The sequence below is a fragment of the Petaurus breviceps genome, unplaced genomic scaffold (assembly GCF_028583685.1).
Source record: "Petaurus breviceps papuanus isolate PSGF00001 unplaced genomic scaffold, PetGlider_PUasm1.0 90650, whole genome shotgun sequence".
Classification (NCBI taxonomy): Eukaryota; Metazoa; Chordata; class Mammalia; order Diprotodontia; family Petauridae; genus Petaurus; species Petaurus breviceps.
In genome coordinates, this window is record NW_027187299.1 from 8,247,261 (window position 1) to 8,264,445 (window position 17,185).

General features: G+C 36.3%; 1 protein-coding gene across 3 annotated transcripts in view; it reads left to right on the plus strand.

Annotated features, from left to right (window-relative positions):
* The window catches only part of COG2 (component of oligomeric golgi complex 2), a 70,637-nt gene that overhangs the window by 15,724 nt on the left and 37,728 nt on the right, over positions 1-17,185 (plus strand). For all 3 annotated transcript variants that reach the window (XM_069064894.1, XM_069064893.1, XM_069064895.1), the window contains 2 exons: positions 1,438-1,541; positions 16,355-16,463. In XM_069064894.1, coding sequence (XP_068920995.1) covers positions 1,438-1,541; positions 16,355-16,463 — 213 coding nt within the window. The remainder of the gene's footprint in view (positions 1-1,437; positions 1,542-16,354; positions 16,464-17,185) is intronic.

Sequence of the window (17,185 nt, forward strand, 5' to 3'; positions counted from 1 at the left end):
ACTTATCAATCAATTACTATGTATCATTAATACACAAAGTACAATCATTAGAAAATAGACAAACCCTCCACCCCTAGGTCACTTAGTAAAGTACTTAGTAAACTACAATTTCATCATTACTCAGTATCCACCCAGAGGTATTTTTATCTTGACTTGGGGCCAGTTCTCAGATTTCCTGGATCCCCTTCCATGGTCCTAGATTCTACCTGGGTTCAATGGCAGACAGCTCCCAGTTCCTTGTCCAGCTCTCTGGGTAGGTCCTGCTCCCCACTGAAATTCACAGGATCCAGTCCATCTCAAATCCTTCACAATTTCTGCTCCCAAGGCTCAACCAAGCCACAGACAAAGTCCCTGCATCCTGGTCATGCTTCCTCAGTCTTCTGCAGCGTGTTCACAAATCAGAATTACCTTATCCAGCCTGGGGGGAGGGGGCTCCTGGGCTCCTTGGCTCCTTGGCTCTTCCTAGCAGCTGCTTCTGCCTCCACGGTGCTCCAAGAAATTCTGACTGTGCCTCTCTGAGGCTTTTCTTATATACACAGCATTAGCTACTTTCTGTTTCAGCCAACCTTAGGTCAGCAACAGGAGACAGGAGTTTATACCTTCTGTTTCCCCAACAGAGGCTTGATCAGTTACTAATTGCTAAGTACCTGCTACATTTGCCAACGCAAAGGGATCTTCAAATTCAAATTACAGTGCCATTACACACCCCCTCATGGAAAAAAAAAGAGGAACACACATGCACACGCATGCGCGCGCGCGCACACACACATTTGTAAACTTTCCTAGAGCTGAGAAGGAAATAGACCTCCTTGACAGCCTTAATCTGTTTACTTATTTCTGATCATTATGTTCTTATTAGCTCTTATCCATGACACAAAACTTATCTTTTGTAAAGAAGTAGCTGTTTTCACCCATCCCTGCAAAATACTCCTGTCAGCGTTTCTTTACCCTGTTTCAGCTATTTTGAAAGTGCTTAACTTTCTATAAAATTATGTCTGTTTACTCCCACGTATACATGTAAATGTGGTTATGTTCAGGCTTCTTGATGTATACTTAGTGCATATATGCATAAAGAGAAAGATCTAACAGCAAAATAAGCAAAATTAAAATTGAGGTAGCTGAGAAAAAGTAAGGCAGAGGAAAAAGTTCATGGTTAGAAAATGGAGGAGGGGAGAGAAGAAGGGATAAAGAATGTTGGCATTTGTTGCAGTAAGCCTCCTGCATCGTGCTGCAATGTAAAGTATTTGTTCAGAAATGTTTCTTGCATTTTCAGTGACAAATTTTAAAATGTAGAAAACCATTCGTAACTCTACAGTTTTGATTGAACAAACATTACCTTTTGAGTCTTGTCCGGAGTTTAGATCCAGGGAATAAGGGAGCAAAGATAAAACGCCATGAAAAGATTTCTTTCTTACTCTTCTGCTTTATTATTTACAGATGTGTGTGTTGAGACTTACTCAAGTTATTCGCTCCGTTGAGAAAATTGAAAAAATATTAAATTCCCAAAATTCTAAGGAGACATCTTCATTAGAAGCAAGCAGGTAAATATGTAAGATAGTTTTTTCAAAATGTACCCATGAATTTTTTTAACTGTAGTATCAATCATAATTACCTTATCACAATTATAAAAGTTGTGGCTTACTTAAAAAAAGAACAAAAACTAATATTAAACTATAGCAGTTTTGTATCCACTACTTCCAAGATTATATTACTACTAGGAGTTTTCTTAATTATCTTGACATAAAATATATATATATATATATAGGAATAAGACAGTTCCTCTTAGTCCTTAAGTAACAATATTTTTATTGAGTATCTGCTATGTGCAAGATACTGTTAGGCATATATAAGGAAATATAGTATATAGTTTTTACCTTCAATAGTCAAGTTGAGAAGGCAAGATATGTACATAACCATGCAATACCAAGCAGGAGGGTCATAAATATCTGATAAGGGGTACATAGAGTAAATTCTATCAGATTTTGGGGGATGAAGTGATTACTTCCAGTTGAATTGGTCAGTAAACACAGAATAATGATTGAGTTGAATTTTAAAGAGGTAGCAGTCTTTGCCTGGGAAGAAAGGAACAGGAAAGAAATTCTAGGCAAGAACTATTGTGAGAGCAAAATTGGGGGGTTAGGAAAGCACAAAATGTATTCAGATGACAATGAATACAGTTTTGGTGTTAACAGTTTGCCTGAAGCTGGAAGATTGTAGTATATTGTAGTATAGTTGGAAATTCAACCTAGCCAGGTCCCATGTGATCTCTATGCCAATTACTCCAGAAAGAATAGGTGATTATTGGTGTCATTCCAAAGATTCTGGACCATCGTAGCATGGTTCCTGACTGAAACATAGCCAGACTATGAATTTATGCATTATCAAGCAGCATAGCAGTTTTGTGCCTGCTGTTGGAACTTTATTTCACATAGTCGAATCTTAGCATTAATGTTGGTTTTGCACATGTTATTTATAGCCTGAAGCTATTTCGATTCAATATCCCATCTTTCCTAGCTTTCACAAAACAAATATATATATATATATGCATGCATGTATATGTTTACGCATATGTATATGCATACCTACATGCATGCATACATGCGTGTATGTATGTAGATTTATTTCTTATGTAAGATACAAGCAAAGGAAGGAAGGAGATAAGCACTTACTGTGTGCCAGGTACTGTGTTAAGGACCAGGGACACAAGGAGAAAAAAGGGAGCTGAAAAGGAGTAAAGAGGAGATGAGGGTACCTGGCATAGGAATATGGTCCAGAAGTTAGAAACAGGCCCAGGAGGGAGAACGAAGACTGGCTGAGACCCCTCTACAAAATGGAAGCCACAGGAGGAGCTTACCAATGGAAGAAACAGGCAGGTCTTACAGAGAGATATTCCAGATTGAGGAGACACCAGAGATGGTTGGAAAGCAAGATAATTGTGTATCATTTGAAAACTTAAATCTTTTTCTAAGTCTGGACTTATACTTTCGGAGGCACGTTATAATTTCATGGGAAAAATCAAACTGTGTGTTTCAGTTTAATTTAACAAACATTAAGTGCAGGGTGCTAGGGATACGAAGACCGATATGAAACTTTTCTGTCCTTAAGGAGTTTACATTCTATTAGGAATACACTATTTGTACATGTAATTTGATAAAAAGTAGTACAGAGTAATTGTAAGAGAAAGATTGTAAAAGACTTTTAAAATGTCAGGCTGTGGTATTATTTTTTATTCTAGAGGCAATGGGGAAATTTTTTGTCTACCAGAATGTTTTTGTTTGTCAGATGTTCTCTCCCATTAGAGTATAAGCCCATTACAAGCAAGGGGCTCTTTTTACCTTTCTTTTTTTCCCATTATTTGAATGGGACCTGGCACATAGTGACCACTTAATACATGCGTTCTTATTAATTGATTGAAAAATGTTTCTTTCCAAGTGAACTTGTATCTCAAAGTAGCAGGCTAGATTAGGCCCATTTACATCAGCAATTAGAGGGCTCCCTGAAATACAGTTTTAAAATTAGAAAGAGCTTTGCTCAGTTTCCCCCATCCACTTAGTACCTCACATTGGTGGCAGATGATTATGTGATAATCCAAATGTCCACAGTAGGGAAGGGAAAAGTTAAGACACGTATAAGGTTTAAATGTCCAGAGATAATTGATTAGAGGACATTCTTTATAGCTGGCTATCATGGGATATTGTAGGTTTCCAAATCTGAGTCTAAATTGGAGCAATGCTGAAGCAGTTCTACAGATTTGGATCATGTGGAAGCTCCACAGTTGGCTTCCCAGCTTTCCTTTTTTGCATAGGAAAGGTCATCTCTGCCATGTGTTAAAGATGAGCCCTACTGTTTGGGAGTTTCAGGATGGTAATTAATGGGGGGAGCAAAGTAGTTTTGTCTGCTATCTCCACTTTCAAATATATATTTGGAAAGCTTTGATCACAGTAACAGGTTGAGGTTGTATGACTGGAATGTTCTTTGATTTAATCAAAGATAGTTAACAGAGGTTTTATCTATGATGTCAGATGCTCTGGAGCCATCTGGCCTAAGATGGACACTTATCTGTGAAGTTAATGGGAAAAGAATGAGAGACCTTCTTGACTGATTTCAGGGGTGAAACCAAAAACTAGGGTCACTTTACATGGGATATTTATCAGTATCTGGTTGGTACCAGGAGAATGGCTTTGGGTTATTCTTATAAGTTAGAAACCAAAGATCTTATAGAGGTGCTTATGTTTCCTGATCTTTCCCCTTTGAGAGGGATAGATACACTTTCTTCATATATCTTTTTTTTTCTACGTGAGTTTCTTGAAAACAACATATTGTTGAGTTGTTTCCTTTTTTTATTTTATTTTTTTAATCCACTTTGTCACTCTTTTTTGTTTATTGGATTGTTTAGTGCTTTCATAAAGTTAGGAGAGTTAGATTTATATTTTTCTCCATCTGTCTCTAATATTCTTTTTTTCTGAATTAGGATTTTTTTCCTCTTTCTGTATAAAAATAGTACTTTTGTCTCTTCATTTATTTTTGTTTAATCTTCTTTAAAGCAATTCTATCCCCATAGGTTCTCATCTCCTTATTTTCAACCCCCAAGTGAAATAGTGTGGAAGGAGAAGAGGACACAGGCTTGAAAACCCTGTAGGATAGGTGCACTTAGTGGGCATAACCTGGATGAAGATCCAACAATGAAAGAACAATCAGATAGGTAAGGTAGGAGAACCAGAAGAACCAATTTTAAGTAGTAATCCAAAAACCTAGAGAGAAGAGACTATCAAGAAAAAGATGATGATCTGCTGGTCAGAGCCAGCAGAGTGATCAAGAAGGATGAGGACTGAGAAAAAGCCATTAAATTTGGCAATCAAGAAATTGTTACTAATTTTGGAGAGGTCATTTTCAGTTGAATGATGAGGTCAGAAGTCAGGTTGTAGGGAATTAGGAAGAGAGCGAAAGAAAAGTAAGTGGAGGCACTCTTCCCAAGGAGTTAAAAGGGAGTAAAGATTTGGGTTGATAGCTAGTTGACAGGGATCAAATGAAAGTTTTTTGAGACTGGAAGAGACATGTGCATGTTTATAAACCAATAGGAAACAGCCAGTAGATAAGGAGAAATTGAAGATAAGTGAGGGAGTGGAGATGGTAGGATTATCTGCTGGAGAAGGCAGGATTTCCCATGGCCACCTCTTCACTTGTGGCAGGGATGAAAAAGAAGATAGTGGCAGAAGGCATCATGTTGATAGGAGATGAAGAGGAGGGAAGAAGGACCTCTTGGTGAATGACCTCAATTTTCTCAGTAAAATATGAGGCAAGGTCCTTAGCTGAGAGAATGGGGAAAGGGGAAGTCATGGTAGGTTTGAGGAAGGATGAAAAGATTTGGAAGAACTGCTATGGTAAGTGGGGTGGTGCATTAATTAGGGAGATATAAAAGGATTGCTTTGCAGCAGGGAGGGTCCAGCACCATAAATTTGTAGTGGACCCAATCAATACAGATTTGTCTATTCTAGACTTTTATTCTATGAGTCATGATAGTTATACTTATTTATAATTCTTTAGTCTCTGTATTTTTCATGCATGATAATTTTTTTTCTTATTTTCCATGAAATCTCTCTTCTGGGTCCATGCTCTTCCACTATACCTGATGTCATCTGGCTCCAGGAACCCTAATTCCCTTCTCTTGAATCAGGATGCTGTCTTTGGAGGCATGTCACTCTATTAGAGGTAGACATTTCTCCAAGTACCAAATCCCGGCAGCATATACCCATTTAAAGTCCTAATCTCCTGTTAAGGAATATCTCTTATGACTTGCTCAGGGTCACATAGTTACTAAATATCTGAGGTTAGATTTGAACTCAGGTCTTCCTGATTCCCATTCCAGCTGCTTATCCACTGTGCCACCTAGCTGCCATAGGTGGAAGAGTCAAGTGAGTTTTCATCCATAGTGTTTAAGGCAACATAAACTTTCAATACACAAAGCTCCTAACAAAGGTATAAATGTATGCCTGCATGACAGGAGCTGTTTTTGCTTTTGCTTTTTCTTTGTATTCCTAATATAGCAGAGTGCCTTGTGCTTAGTATGAACTTAGTGTTTGTATTATTCTATGGCAAGCAGTATGCTCAGTGAGGAAGGATAACATTTGTAGTTCAATAAAGCAAAACTGTGTTCTTATATACATAATAAGAAAGAATATAGAATACAGAGATCTAGTAGAAAAAGCATTGTAGCACTTAAAGTATTGTTGACCCTGCCACGAAAGCTCCCCAGCATAGCAGGGAGAGATTGAAGATAAGTGAGAGCGGAGATGATAGGGTAGTCTGCTGGAGAAAACACATTCCACTTTAGACCTGCTCTTCAGGAAGATCAGTTTGATAACTGAGTGGATGATGGACTTGAGTGGAGAGAAACTTGAATCAGGGAGACCAATCAGCAGCCTATTACAGTAGTCTAGGTGTGAGATGATGAAAACTTGTACTGGGCTGGTGGCTGTGTTGGAAGAGAAAAGGGGGCATACACATGTAAAAGTTAGAAAGGTAGAATTGACAGAACTTGACACCTGATTGGAAGTGAGAATAAAGAGTTGAAGATGAAATTAAAGCAGTAAATAACAGTAAAGAGATTAAATCATCCCTATTTATAGATGACAGCATGGTTTATTTAGAAAACCCCAGAGAATCAGAAAAAAAAAAAAGGATTGAGATAATAAGTAGCTTCGGAAAAGTAGGAGGATACAAAATCCTCCCTCTCCTCATCAGTATTTCCTTATAGCATTAATACAAACCAGAAAGAAATTACAGAGAAATCTCATTCAAAACAATTACAAAATATATAAAATATAAAGGAATACTCAAGACATAAATACATTTACAAAACATGAAAATAAAGGAACATTTGAAAATTGATAGACATTCTTCATGGTTGGGCAGAGGCAATATAATAAAGATGAAAATACTACCTCAGTTAATTTATATTTCAGCCTTACACCTGTCAAACTACCAAAGACATAGACAAAATGACAGCAAAATTCACACTGTATTATAAACCAGTAATCATCAGAACTGTCAAAGAACTGCCTGCACTACAGACACAGGCTTACCAGAAACAATTTTTATTATTTTTAGATTATTCCAAATATAAGTATTTTTCTGTTGAAAGCAAGAAATATCCAAACTGACAGAGTTCTTTTTTACCATTGGATGTCTTTCTAGCAAGTCATTTTGAAGGCCCAATTTAATAGGATTCTTGTACAAGGAATATTTCATAAGTCAACATTAATCAAAAGGTCCAGAGATTAGGTAACAGTTTTCTTCATCAAACAGGTCAGTAGTCACTTAATTTTCTGCCACATCTTTGGAGAATTGTTTTGCTAAAGCCATCCCTCATTTACCACTCAGTTCAGGGGTTCTCATTTCCAACTGGTTCATACCATCCTAATTTCCATTTCCTGAAGTTATGAAAGGAACGGCTTCCTTCTCTTAGGTGGGATCAGTATCTTAATCTAGTCAAGGTGGATCATTCAAAGGCTTCTTCCTCTTATTAATTACTTCAGTGTTGAGTCTTTTCCTAAGGTGATCTAGAGAGAGAGAAGGCTGTGGTTTTGAAATTGATAGTTAAAAATGTCTCATAAGGTTTCTCATCCAGATTAGTCAGTAGGCTTTAGACTATTAAAATTTTTAAATGTTTTAATATTTCCAGAAGAGGGAATGGGGGCTGGTTTATCTGCTTCCACAAAATGATTTGTTATTGGTTAAAAAAATAGAAAAGTTAATTATTACAACAGAATCAGTAGCTCTTGAATTCAGTAGCCCACTGTTCATTAAAAATACTGTATTACATCATGTACTGCTGTAAACTCCAAGTGGATATGGGACCTATATCTAAAAGATGATATAAGAAATTGGAGATTATTATATGATAGATATGCTGGCATGCTCATTGTTCCTTGTATTCTTGCCATTCTGTTGGTGGATATCCTGGACCAAAACTTTAATACATGTAAGATCTTTAGAAAACATACTTTAACTGTTACTTCCTAAGCCTTGCACTTGATTTTTCTTTGTCTTTTTTAGATGTATTAGTCATGTGTCTCTTATCGTGTTATAAACTTCTCAAGGGCAGTGAATAAAGTGCCTTCAATTTCATCTATAGTATTCTCTCACAGTATTTAGGGACATGACTGTTTCACTTGGTGGGTATTTGATAACTGTAGTTAACTAAAGGACTTGTAGGAAAAGATTCTTTTCAGGTGTTTTGAGTATTTTAACTCTTTGTAGATTGTACCAAAGGAAGCATACGTTTTCTCACACTTTCAGAGAATAGAGAAAAGATGGGTATGATTCTGTGGGAAAGAGTTTAAAAGTAAAGGTAGTTTGAGAAATAGAAAATTTTAAGAATGAAATTCTTGTGATACAACTGGGAAGTTCTGATGATACAACTGGGAATAATTCTGACAAGGAACAATAATAATAATAATATACTCCAGTGAGTCCATGATTTCATTAGTGTTAGTGGTCTTTTCAAAGGTACAGTTGACAATCCATCAGTGCTATCTTATCCTGTGTGGTTCTAGTTGTTTTCACAGTTTGCTAAATATAGTGCCTGACTTTTGAACTTTGGGGCTAGACCAGTGACTTCATTGGAATAGAGAACTTGTACAGAGGAAACTCCCTTTACCAATGCAAATTAGCAACTATTCTACTGTTTTTAATCTTATTAGAGATTCACCTTCAAAAACTAAGAGGTTAAGTGAATTTCCCAGGGTCATATAAGCCAGTGTGTATGAAAGGTGGGACCTTGAACCCAGGTCTTCTTGACTCTGAGATCATGTTCTGTCATATCTTCGGGTATTTTACCTTTAAAAAACATTTTGATGTATTTTTTTGAGGTCAGGGATCTAAATAAAACTACTGTAGTTAACAGAAAGATCTTCAAGATCATATTCAAGGAAGTCAGGTACAAGAGATAGAAAACAGGAGCATATAGCCACAGAACAGTACAAAAGACTAGAGGGGAGCTGTAACAGTTGCCAGGAAAGATAAAGCTGAGATTGAGCTGAGATGTGAGAAAATTTTTTAGAAAAAAACAAAATGAACAGTTTTAGGTATATTCAGGGTAAGAGGGGAAAAAACCAAAAGACTTGTCAGGGAACAGTATTACCATTTGAAGTAAATGAGGAAATTGTTTTATAGCTGAAAGAAAGCAGATTACTCAAATTTTTTATGTTTTTATATTTGTCAGAGAATGATTTTGTGTCATAAAAGATGTAACAGGAAATTGAAGGATAAGATATGTGAGGGATAGCAAAAAAGAATCTAGCAATTTTTTTTTAAAAAGTTCTTTCCCATCTTAAATGAAATATATACAAGGATGATGAAAAGATCTTACAGAATCATTGAAGTACAGTCAGTGATCTTTGAGGAATCATGGAAAATATGAGAGATACTAGAAAATTAGGGACAGACATTTTTTTAAAAGCAAGTGCTGGGCAGCCAGGTAGCACAGCGAGTAAGAGCACCAGCTCCAGTGTCAGGATTGACCTGGAGATCGAATCCCGGGCTCAGACACTTAGCACCCACCCAGAAACACCTGGCCGTGGAACCTTGAGCAAGTTACTTAACCCCGATTGCTTAAAAAAAAAAGAAAAGCAAGTGCTAAAGATTGTTGACCTTGGTTTAATATCCAACTGTGTGCATTTTTTAAAATTCAATTTTTTTTTTAAATTTCTGAATTCTTTTCCTCTCACCATTTCCCTTACCCATTAGAAAGCAAGGGAAAAAATAAAACCTTTTACAAGTATATGTAGTCAAACAAAAGAATTCCTGCCTCAGACATTAAAAAAAAATATTCTTCAGTCTTCACTGAGTCCATCGTGTCTCTGTCTTAAGATAGGTAGCATGTTTGATCATGGGTCCTCTAAAAAGTTGTAGTTATTTTGTTGATTAGAGTTCCTAACTATTTGAAAGTTGTTTGTCTTTTTAATAGTGTTGTTATTATATAAATTGTTCTCCTTGTTCTGCACATTTCATTTTGTATGAGTTCATACAAGTCTTCCTAGGTTTCTTTGAAACCTTCATCATTTCTTATAGCACAGTAGTATTCCATCACATTCATATACCATAACTAGTTCAGCCATTCCATAATTGATAGGTTCTCACTCAGTTTCCATTTTTTTGCCATCATTAAAGAGCTACCATAAATAATTTTGTGCATATGGGTCCTTTTCCTTTGTCTTTGATCTCTTTAGGGTATAAACCTAGTAGTGATATCACTGAATCAAATGATGTACACAGTTTAATAGTCTTGTGGGCATAGTTCCAAATTGCTTTCTGGAATGGTTAGACAAGTTCACAGCTCCACCAGCAATTCGCTTGTGTACCTTTTTTCTCATAACTCCTCCAGTATTTGGCATTTTCCTTTTTTGTCAACTTTGCCAATCTAATGAGTATTCAGTGGCACCTCTGGCCAGTGTGTACATTTAGAGAAATTCTGATCACTAGAAGTCAGCATAAGTTAGAATGCAGAAGACTCTAGGCAGGGAGACCAACCAGAAGATAATTGCTGTAGTCCAGGCATTAGGTGATACACCATTGTGGAAGGTATGTAAGGGGAGAGAAACTGATAGATATATAGAGATATGTACAACACTTGACAGTACATTAGATTTGTGTGGTGACTGAGATTGAGGAGTCAGGACTGAGCCTGAGTGACTGAGAAGATTGTAGCATATTCATTGATTTACAACTATACCTAAAGGTCTTGGTTACAGTTGAGTTTCATTTCTGTTGACCTGAAAGATGGTGAATTAATAACTATTCACAGATCTCCTTAACCTTCCAGTCTGTACACAAAAAAATTATGCAAAAGATGTAGTAATTAGAAATAAGTTGTTAAAATAAGACAAAACAGTTTTAGATAAAGTAGAACATCTCATGTATTAATACTTGTGAAATATAATTGCAAGATAACATTTATTAACAGGGGCATGCTGTCTGTCAATAAATGGGTCGATGGATTGCCTTCATTTCTGCCAAAGACCCTGAGCAGACCAACAACTCCACTTTTATAAGTTTTGGGGAGTCTAGAACAAAGAACAGGTAGGTGACATCATAGGGTTGAGGGCAGCATAATTGGTTACAGAGCTAATGTGCAGTTCAGTAATGGGGGCTAGCAATGGCTTCCTTCTTCCCTTTGATTGTTAGATTTCATCTCTATATCCTCAGATGGTATCAATTGTCTGAGGATTATCTTAACTAAGTATAGAGAGGTTTATCACCTTGGCCGGCCTCTAATTATTTGGCCTTGAAAACCTATGTCAAAACATCCATTATTTCCTGTTTTTTCAAAAGGGAGAAGTTTTGGGAATGGAAAACATTTTCAAGTTACAGGATATTGGGAAAGCAAAGCCTTTGTCAAACTAGTGTGTTTCCTCTACCCTAGAGGTACAGGAAAAATCCTGTATTTCTATTTTTAAGTGATTGCTATTTTAGGACTTAATTGCTTATTGCAAGCAATTATAGTAGTGACCACAAGTGCTGATGGAGTGAGTTGCCTAGTTGTGTTCTTGTGGCAGATTGTCATTTTATCTTGCTTGTAATAATTCTGCTGAAAATGTACCATGCATTAAATTTCCTTTGATGGGATTTGTAGAATATCAAATAAAATACTTATTCTAATTGTAGTGACCTAGTTCCTTTTCTGCCTTATTAGCCCTTTTGCTTGAGTTCACTTGGTTGTCGTCTTCTCCTTTTCCAACCCCTGGCTTGGAAATGGTATCTGTTATTGAGCACTTAATACCATGGGCAAGGTACTGTGGTAGGTCCTGGGGATATAATCAATTAGGATCTAACACAGTCCTCACCCTCAAGTATTTTTTCAGACTTACAGGGCAGTAAGACATTTATAAATTATTATACGTAGATTAGGATGCGATAAGCATAGAACAGATCTGGATAGTAATGTTGCAAGTGAAATTTAACAAAAAAGTAACTGAGGCACATTTCTCTCAGTAAGATAATATGTCAGTGAATGGGTCAGTGACTTGCCTCCATTTATGCTAACAGTTTCTTTTAGGAGAGAATAACTGAGATGAGTTTTAAAGAGGATTTCAGTCGGCAGATGTATTAGGAGTTAGGAATGAGGAATTATCTTTACTAGAATATAAGAGTATGTGAAGAAGAAGTAGTATGTAATAAGTCTGGAAATATAGTTGGAGCCAAATTATGGAGAACACTCAGTGCTGTGAAATTTTTATTTAATTCTGTTTATAAATGAAGACTTGCTGAAAAGGTTTTGAGCTGTTAAAGATATGGTTGAAGTGAACTGGGAACATGATTCTGGGAGTCAAATTCAGGATAGATTGAATTGGGGAGAAAGCTGGAAGGAGACAATATAGAAGTCTGTCACAGTAGTCCATGTGAGAAGAAACAAAGGCTTTGTTTAGGGTAGTAGTAGTGGGAATGGGATGGAGGGGACAGATGTAATCGAGCCTTCAAAGGTGAAATTTATAGGCCTTAGCAACTTACTGGATGTGGGAAAGGGAAAGGGCAGAGTCAAAGGACTTCTTTATAAACTAATTGACTGGGAAGATGATCATGCCATAAAATATAGGGAAGTTTGGAGGAAGGGCAGGTTTAGGGAGAAAGATGGTCATTTCAGTTTCAGATATGTTGAATTTAAGGTGCTATTGAGAAATCTAGGTGGAAATGTTCAGCATATAATTAGAAATTAACCAGGGCTCTGGGCAAGGGATTGAAGATAAAAGTGTGGGTATCATCTCAACAGAGTTGATAATCTAGTCATTAATTGGACAGAATTGCCAAGGCCAGAGAGAGTTTATAGAGAGAAAAGAAAAGGCCAAAGACAAAAACTTGGGTGGTGCTCATCCATGTTTAGGGGGTTGAGCAATATTCCTGCAGACTTCTATAGGAATTATATAGGAATAATATTCCTATAGAATAATGAAATAAGCCACATTTGTATAGTTGGTGATATAGTATTTTATAGTTTACAAAGTGCCTTGCTTACATTATCATAGCTTGCAACTATGTGAGTCAAGTGGCACTGTTCCCCATTTTATACATGAGGAAACTGGGGCTGGGATTGTGATGTGCCTCTCAGTACCAGAGGTGAAACATGACTCTTTGTTTTCTAATCCCATTGCTTTTTTGCACAACACAGTAACTACTTATAATGTGTAAATATGTTTATAACGTCTTGTGCCTACTGGCATATCCTTTCCCCTTCTACACCATTATTCCCATGAATTGGAATTATTTATTATCATTATTGTTATTATCACTCTTAAATGGAAAAGATTTTGCACAAATTGAAATTACGAATGAGAAGATAATGAAGGGAAAAAAACATAAGTGAAACACTGGTTACAACCAGGAAAATTTTTATGACTTTTTAAATGACTGTTTAGCAAAGTAGTCTTAAAAACCAGGCAAGGAAAGAACTTGTCATATTACCATTATCAGTTTTTGCTTTATTATTTGGACCTATTATTTTCCTGGAGAGAAGAATATGGAGACACTGAGAGATAGAATGACTTACCCAGGGTTACCCAGCCAGTATATGTCAGAGACAAGACAAACCCAAGACATCCCAACTCCATGACTGCTGTTGGTTTAGCTAAATCTAATGAAATTCATATTAATACATAAACTACTATATTCAGACTTAAGAAATAGATTGCAAAAGTATAGGAATAGGGAAATAGGAGTTAGGCAAAAATGTGATGACAGGAGGATTTAAGTAACTGTAAGTCATCAGTATAATGTAGCCACCAAAGGCTCTGTTCACTGAAGTCTAATGTTCAGAGTTGGACTAGATGACCCTTCCAATTCTAGAGCTATGATTCTTTGAATGAAAAAGGTTATTATGCCCTGGGCAGACCAAATATGAGATTCTTTGTCTAATTTTGAGTGCCAGAACATTTACAAAGATGATATCACACTGGAAAGCATCAGGAAGAAAACATTGACTGGATTGGTATGGGAACTTAAAACTATGGCATAAAATATCAGTTGAAGGCAATTAAGATATTTAGCCTAGAGAAGAGAAGACTTAGGGTGAAACAGCTATCACATGTGAAAAAAAGATTTAATTTATTTTGCTCGACCCAGGACAAAACTAGGACCAGTGGATAAAACTTGCAGAAAAATTGGCTTCATCTTTTATTTCATCATTTATTCATTGAATAAAAGTTCTCAAAAAATGTATTGAGCTATCTCAGTTACTGGTGAATTCTCTATTATTATCTATTGTAGAATCTAGGATTCTCTATTATCTGGAGGTTCTTGAATTACATTACATCTAAACTGTGCTTAATTCCATTATCCTTTAGATGAGGTTATGCCATACATTTAATTACTTCTACTTGATTCTAGTTTGTAGGTTTTATGTTTTGTATTCATTAACATCTTTATTCATGAGAGTGTGAGATTTGTACCCTTCCCTCATAAAAAATTAAAAGTAACCATATACACAAAACACATTTTTAATTTGCTACTTTGGGGACCATTTTTATTTTCTTAAAGTAACAAATTACAAAAGGGTAGATAGTTATCAGGAGAAAGAAGAATAAAATGTAGAAAAGGGAAGATGTATGATGGTGGCATAGTGTTGGACTTTAACAGAAAGACCTAAATTTGGATCCTGCATCAGACTTTATGTCAATCTGGATAAGCCATCTAACTCTCTCAACAATAGTTTCCTCACTCCCCCCTCATAGCTTCCCTGTCTCTCTAGAAGGCAACACCATCCTCCCCAGTTCCTCAAGCTCAAAACCGAGGTGACAACCTGGATTTCTTACTATCTGTCATCCTTCATATCCAAGCTATTGTCAAGGCCTGTTGATTTTACCTTTGCAACATTTCTTAATCCTCAGACACTGCTGCCACTCTTATACAGGCCCTAGTAACCTCATACCTGGATTTTTTGCAGTCACCTACTAGTGGGTCTGCTTGGCACAAGTCTCTCCTCTAATCCATTCTCCATTCAACCACTAAAGTGATTTTCCTAAGACACAGGTCTGATTATGTCACTCCTCTACTCAAACTCCAGTGGTTTTCTTTTGCCCCCAGGAGCAAATGCAAAATGCTCTGTTTGGCATTCACAGCCCATTAACCTGGCATTCCCTTCCCTTTCTTATCTTTGTACACTATTCCCCACCATATAATCTGATCCAGTGACACTGGCCTCCTGGCTGTTCCACTAATAAGCATTCCATCTCTCAGTTCCCAGCATCTTCTCTGGTTGTCTCCCATGCCCTTAATGTTCTCCTTTATTTTCTGTGCCTCCTGGCTTCCCTGGCTTTTTCGAGGTCCAGCTAAAATCCCATCTCCTACAGGAAACCTTCCCTAACCCCTCTTAATTCTGGTGTCTTCCCTCTCAGATTGTAAGCTCCTTGAGGGCAGAGACTGTCTTTTGCCTCTTTTTGTATCTCCAATATATAGCACAGTGCTTTGCATATAACGGGCGCTTAATAAATGTTTATTGATTATCTGACGGAGTAGTAATAGAATCCACCTTACAGATTTATTGTGAGCATCAGATAAGATAATGCATATAATGTATGATGTAAATAAGATGATACGTATTTTCAGACATTAAAGCACCATATAAATGCTAGCTACAAATAGCATGGCAAGTAAAGAGAGTCTTTGGGAGCCAAGGTGGGAGTGGCAAATAGAAAAATAGAGAAAGAATGGCAGAAACATGTAGAAATTTGAAAGTAGTTCACTTTATAATCTAAAGTCCTAGTTCTAACCTTAATCTCTGTTTAGAGTTACTCCTCTGCAGTTCAATCCAGGGTGTTGGGGTAGAACTATTGGCTATTCCTTTGCCATTTACCATATGATCTAACATAATGCTCTGTACATCCTTGATTCTCAGTAATCAGAGATTCAGAGAAAGGGAAATGATTTTCAAGTTTAGTCTTTTAAATAATTGGATATAGTAAAAGATCATTGGATATGGGAAAAGAAAAATAGTAATATTTTTTTTACTACAACTATGCAAGGAAAATTATATAATATTTTAGTAGTCATAATGTAATTTGAAAATTTTGAAAAAATGCCCAGAAGAGAATAATCCAGAAGAGGATCTAGGAGTAGTTTCTCAATGTAAACATCTATATTTTAAAATATAGGTTGTAAATAATAGCATTTATAGTTTTGTATGTAAATCATTTTTCATTTTTGTGTATTCAGATGTCTTTGTTGATAATAACTAAGTTTGGAATAATTTTTTTAAACTAACTAAAGTAACAATATAGATATTTTTAAAAATAGCAAATATGAGAAAACAATGAATTAATTACATTTTATGTATTATAAAGTTTTCCTTTCATTGTTTTCTTTTCAGCCCACTTTTGACTGGGCAGATTTTAGAGAGAATTGCCACAGAGTTTAACCAGTTGCAATTTCATGCTGTTCAAAGCAAAGGAATGCCTCTTTTGGATAAAGTGAGACCAGTAAGTATCATTTCAATTTTCATGGGTTTGGGAAATTTAGAACATTAATGTATTTAGGAATGTGCTTAGTTTAGTTTATTAGTTCCCTAATGATGCCTCTGGAGAGCGACTGTGGTGTGTAAACAGAAAGCACCATGCTTGGATTTAGAAGACCTGGCTCCTAATTTAGTCACATTACTTACTAGACTTTTGGTCTTTAGCAGGTGATTTAACTCTATGGTACAGTGTGTTAGACATGGAGTCAGGAAGACCTGAATTCAAATTTTGCCTCAATGTTAACTGTCTATTAGAGCATAGGCAAGTCACTTAACTTTTTTTTCAGCCTCAGTATCCTCATCTTTGCATATCTTAAAGAACTTGGTAAATTCCAGCAGTTATTATTACTAGCCTCTTGAAGCTTTTGAAAAAAATGGAAATTCTACTTGTCCTCCTGAACCCCAAGTGGCTGTTAGGATTAAATTATATAGTGTACATGAGTTTTTTTAAAAATTATAATGCACTATACAAATATATGAAGAGTAAATTTTTTTTTTAAAGCAATCAGGGTTAAGTAACTTGTTCAGGGTTACACGTCCAGGTGTTTCTGGGTGGGTGCTAAGTGTCTGAGCCCGGATTTGACCCCTAGGTCATTCCAACACTGGAGCCGGTGCTCTTACTCACTGTGTTACCTGGCCGCCCCTTGAAGAGTAAATTTTATGTAACAGTTATGTATAATCGAAAAA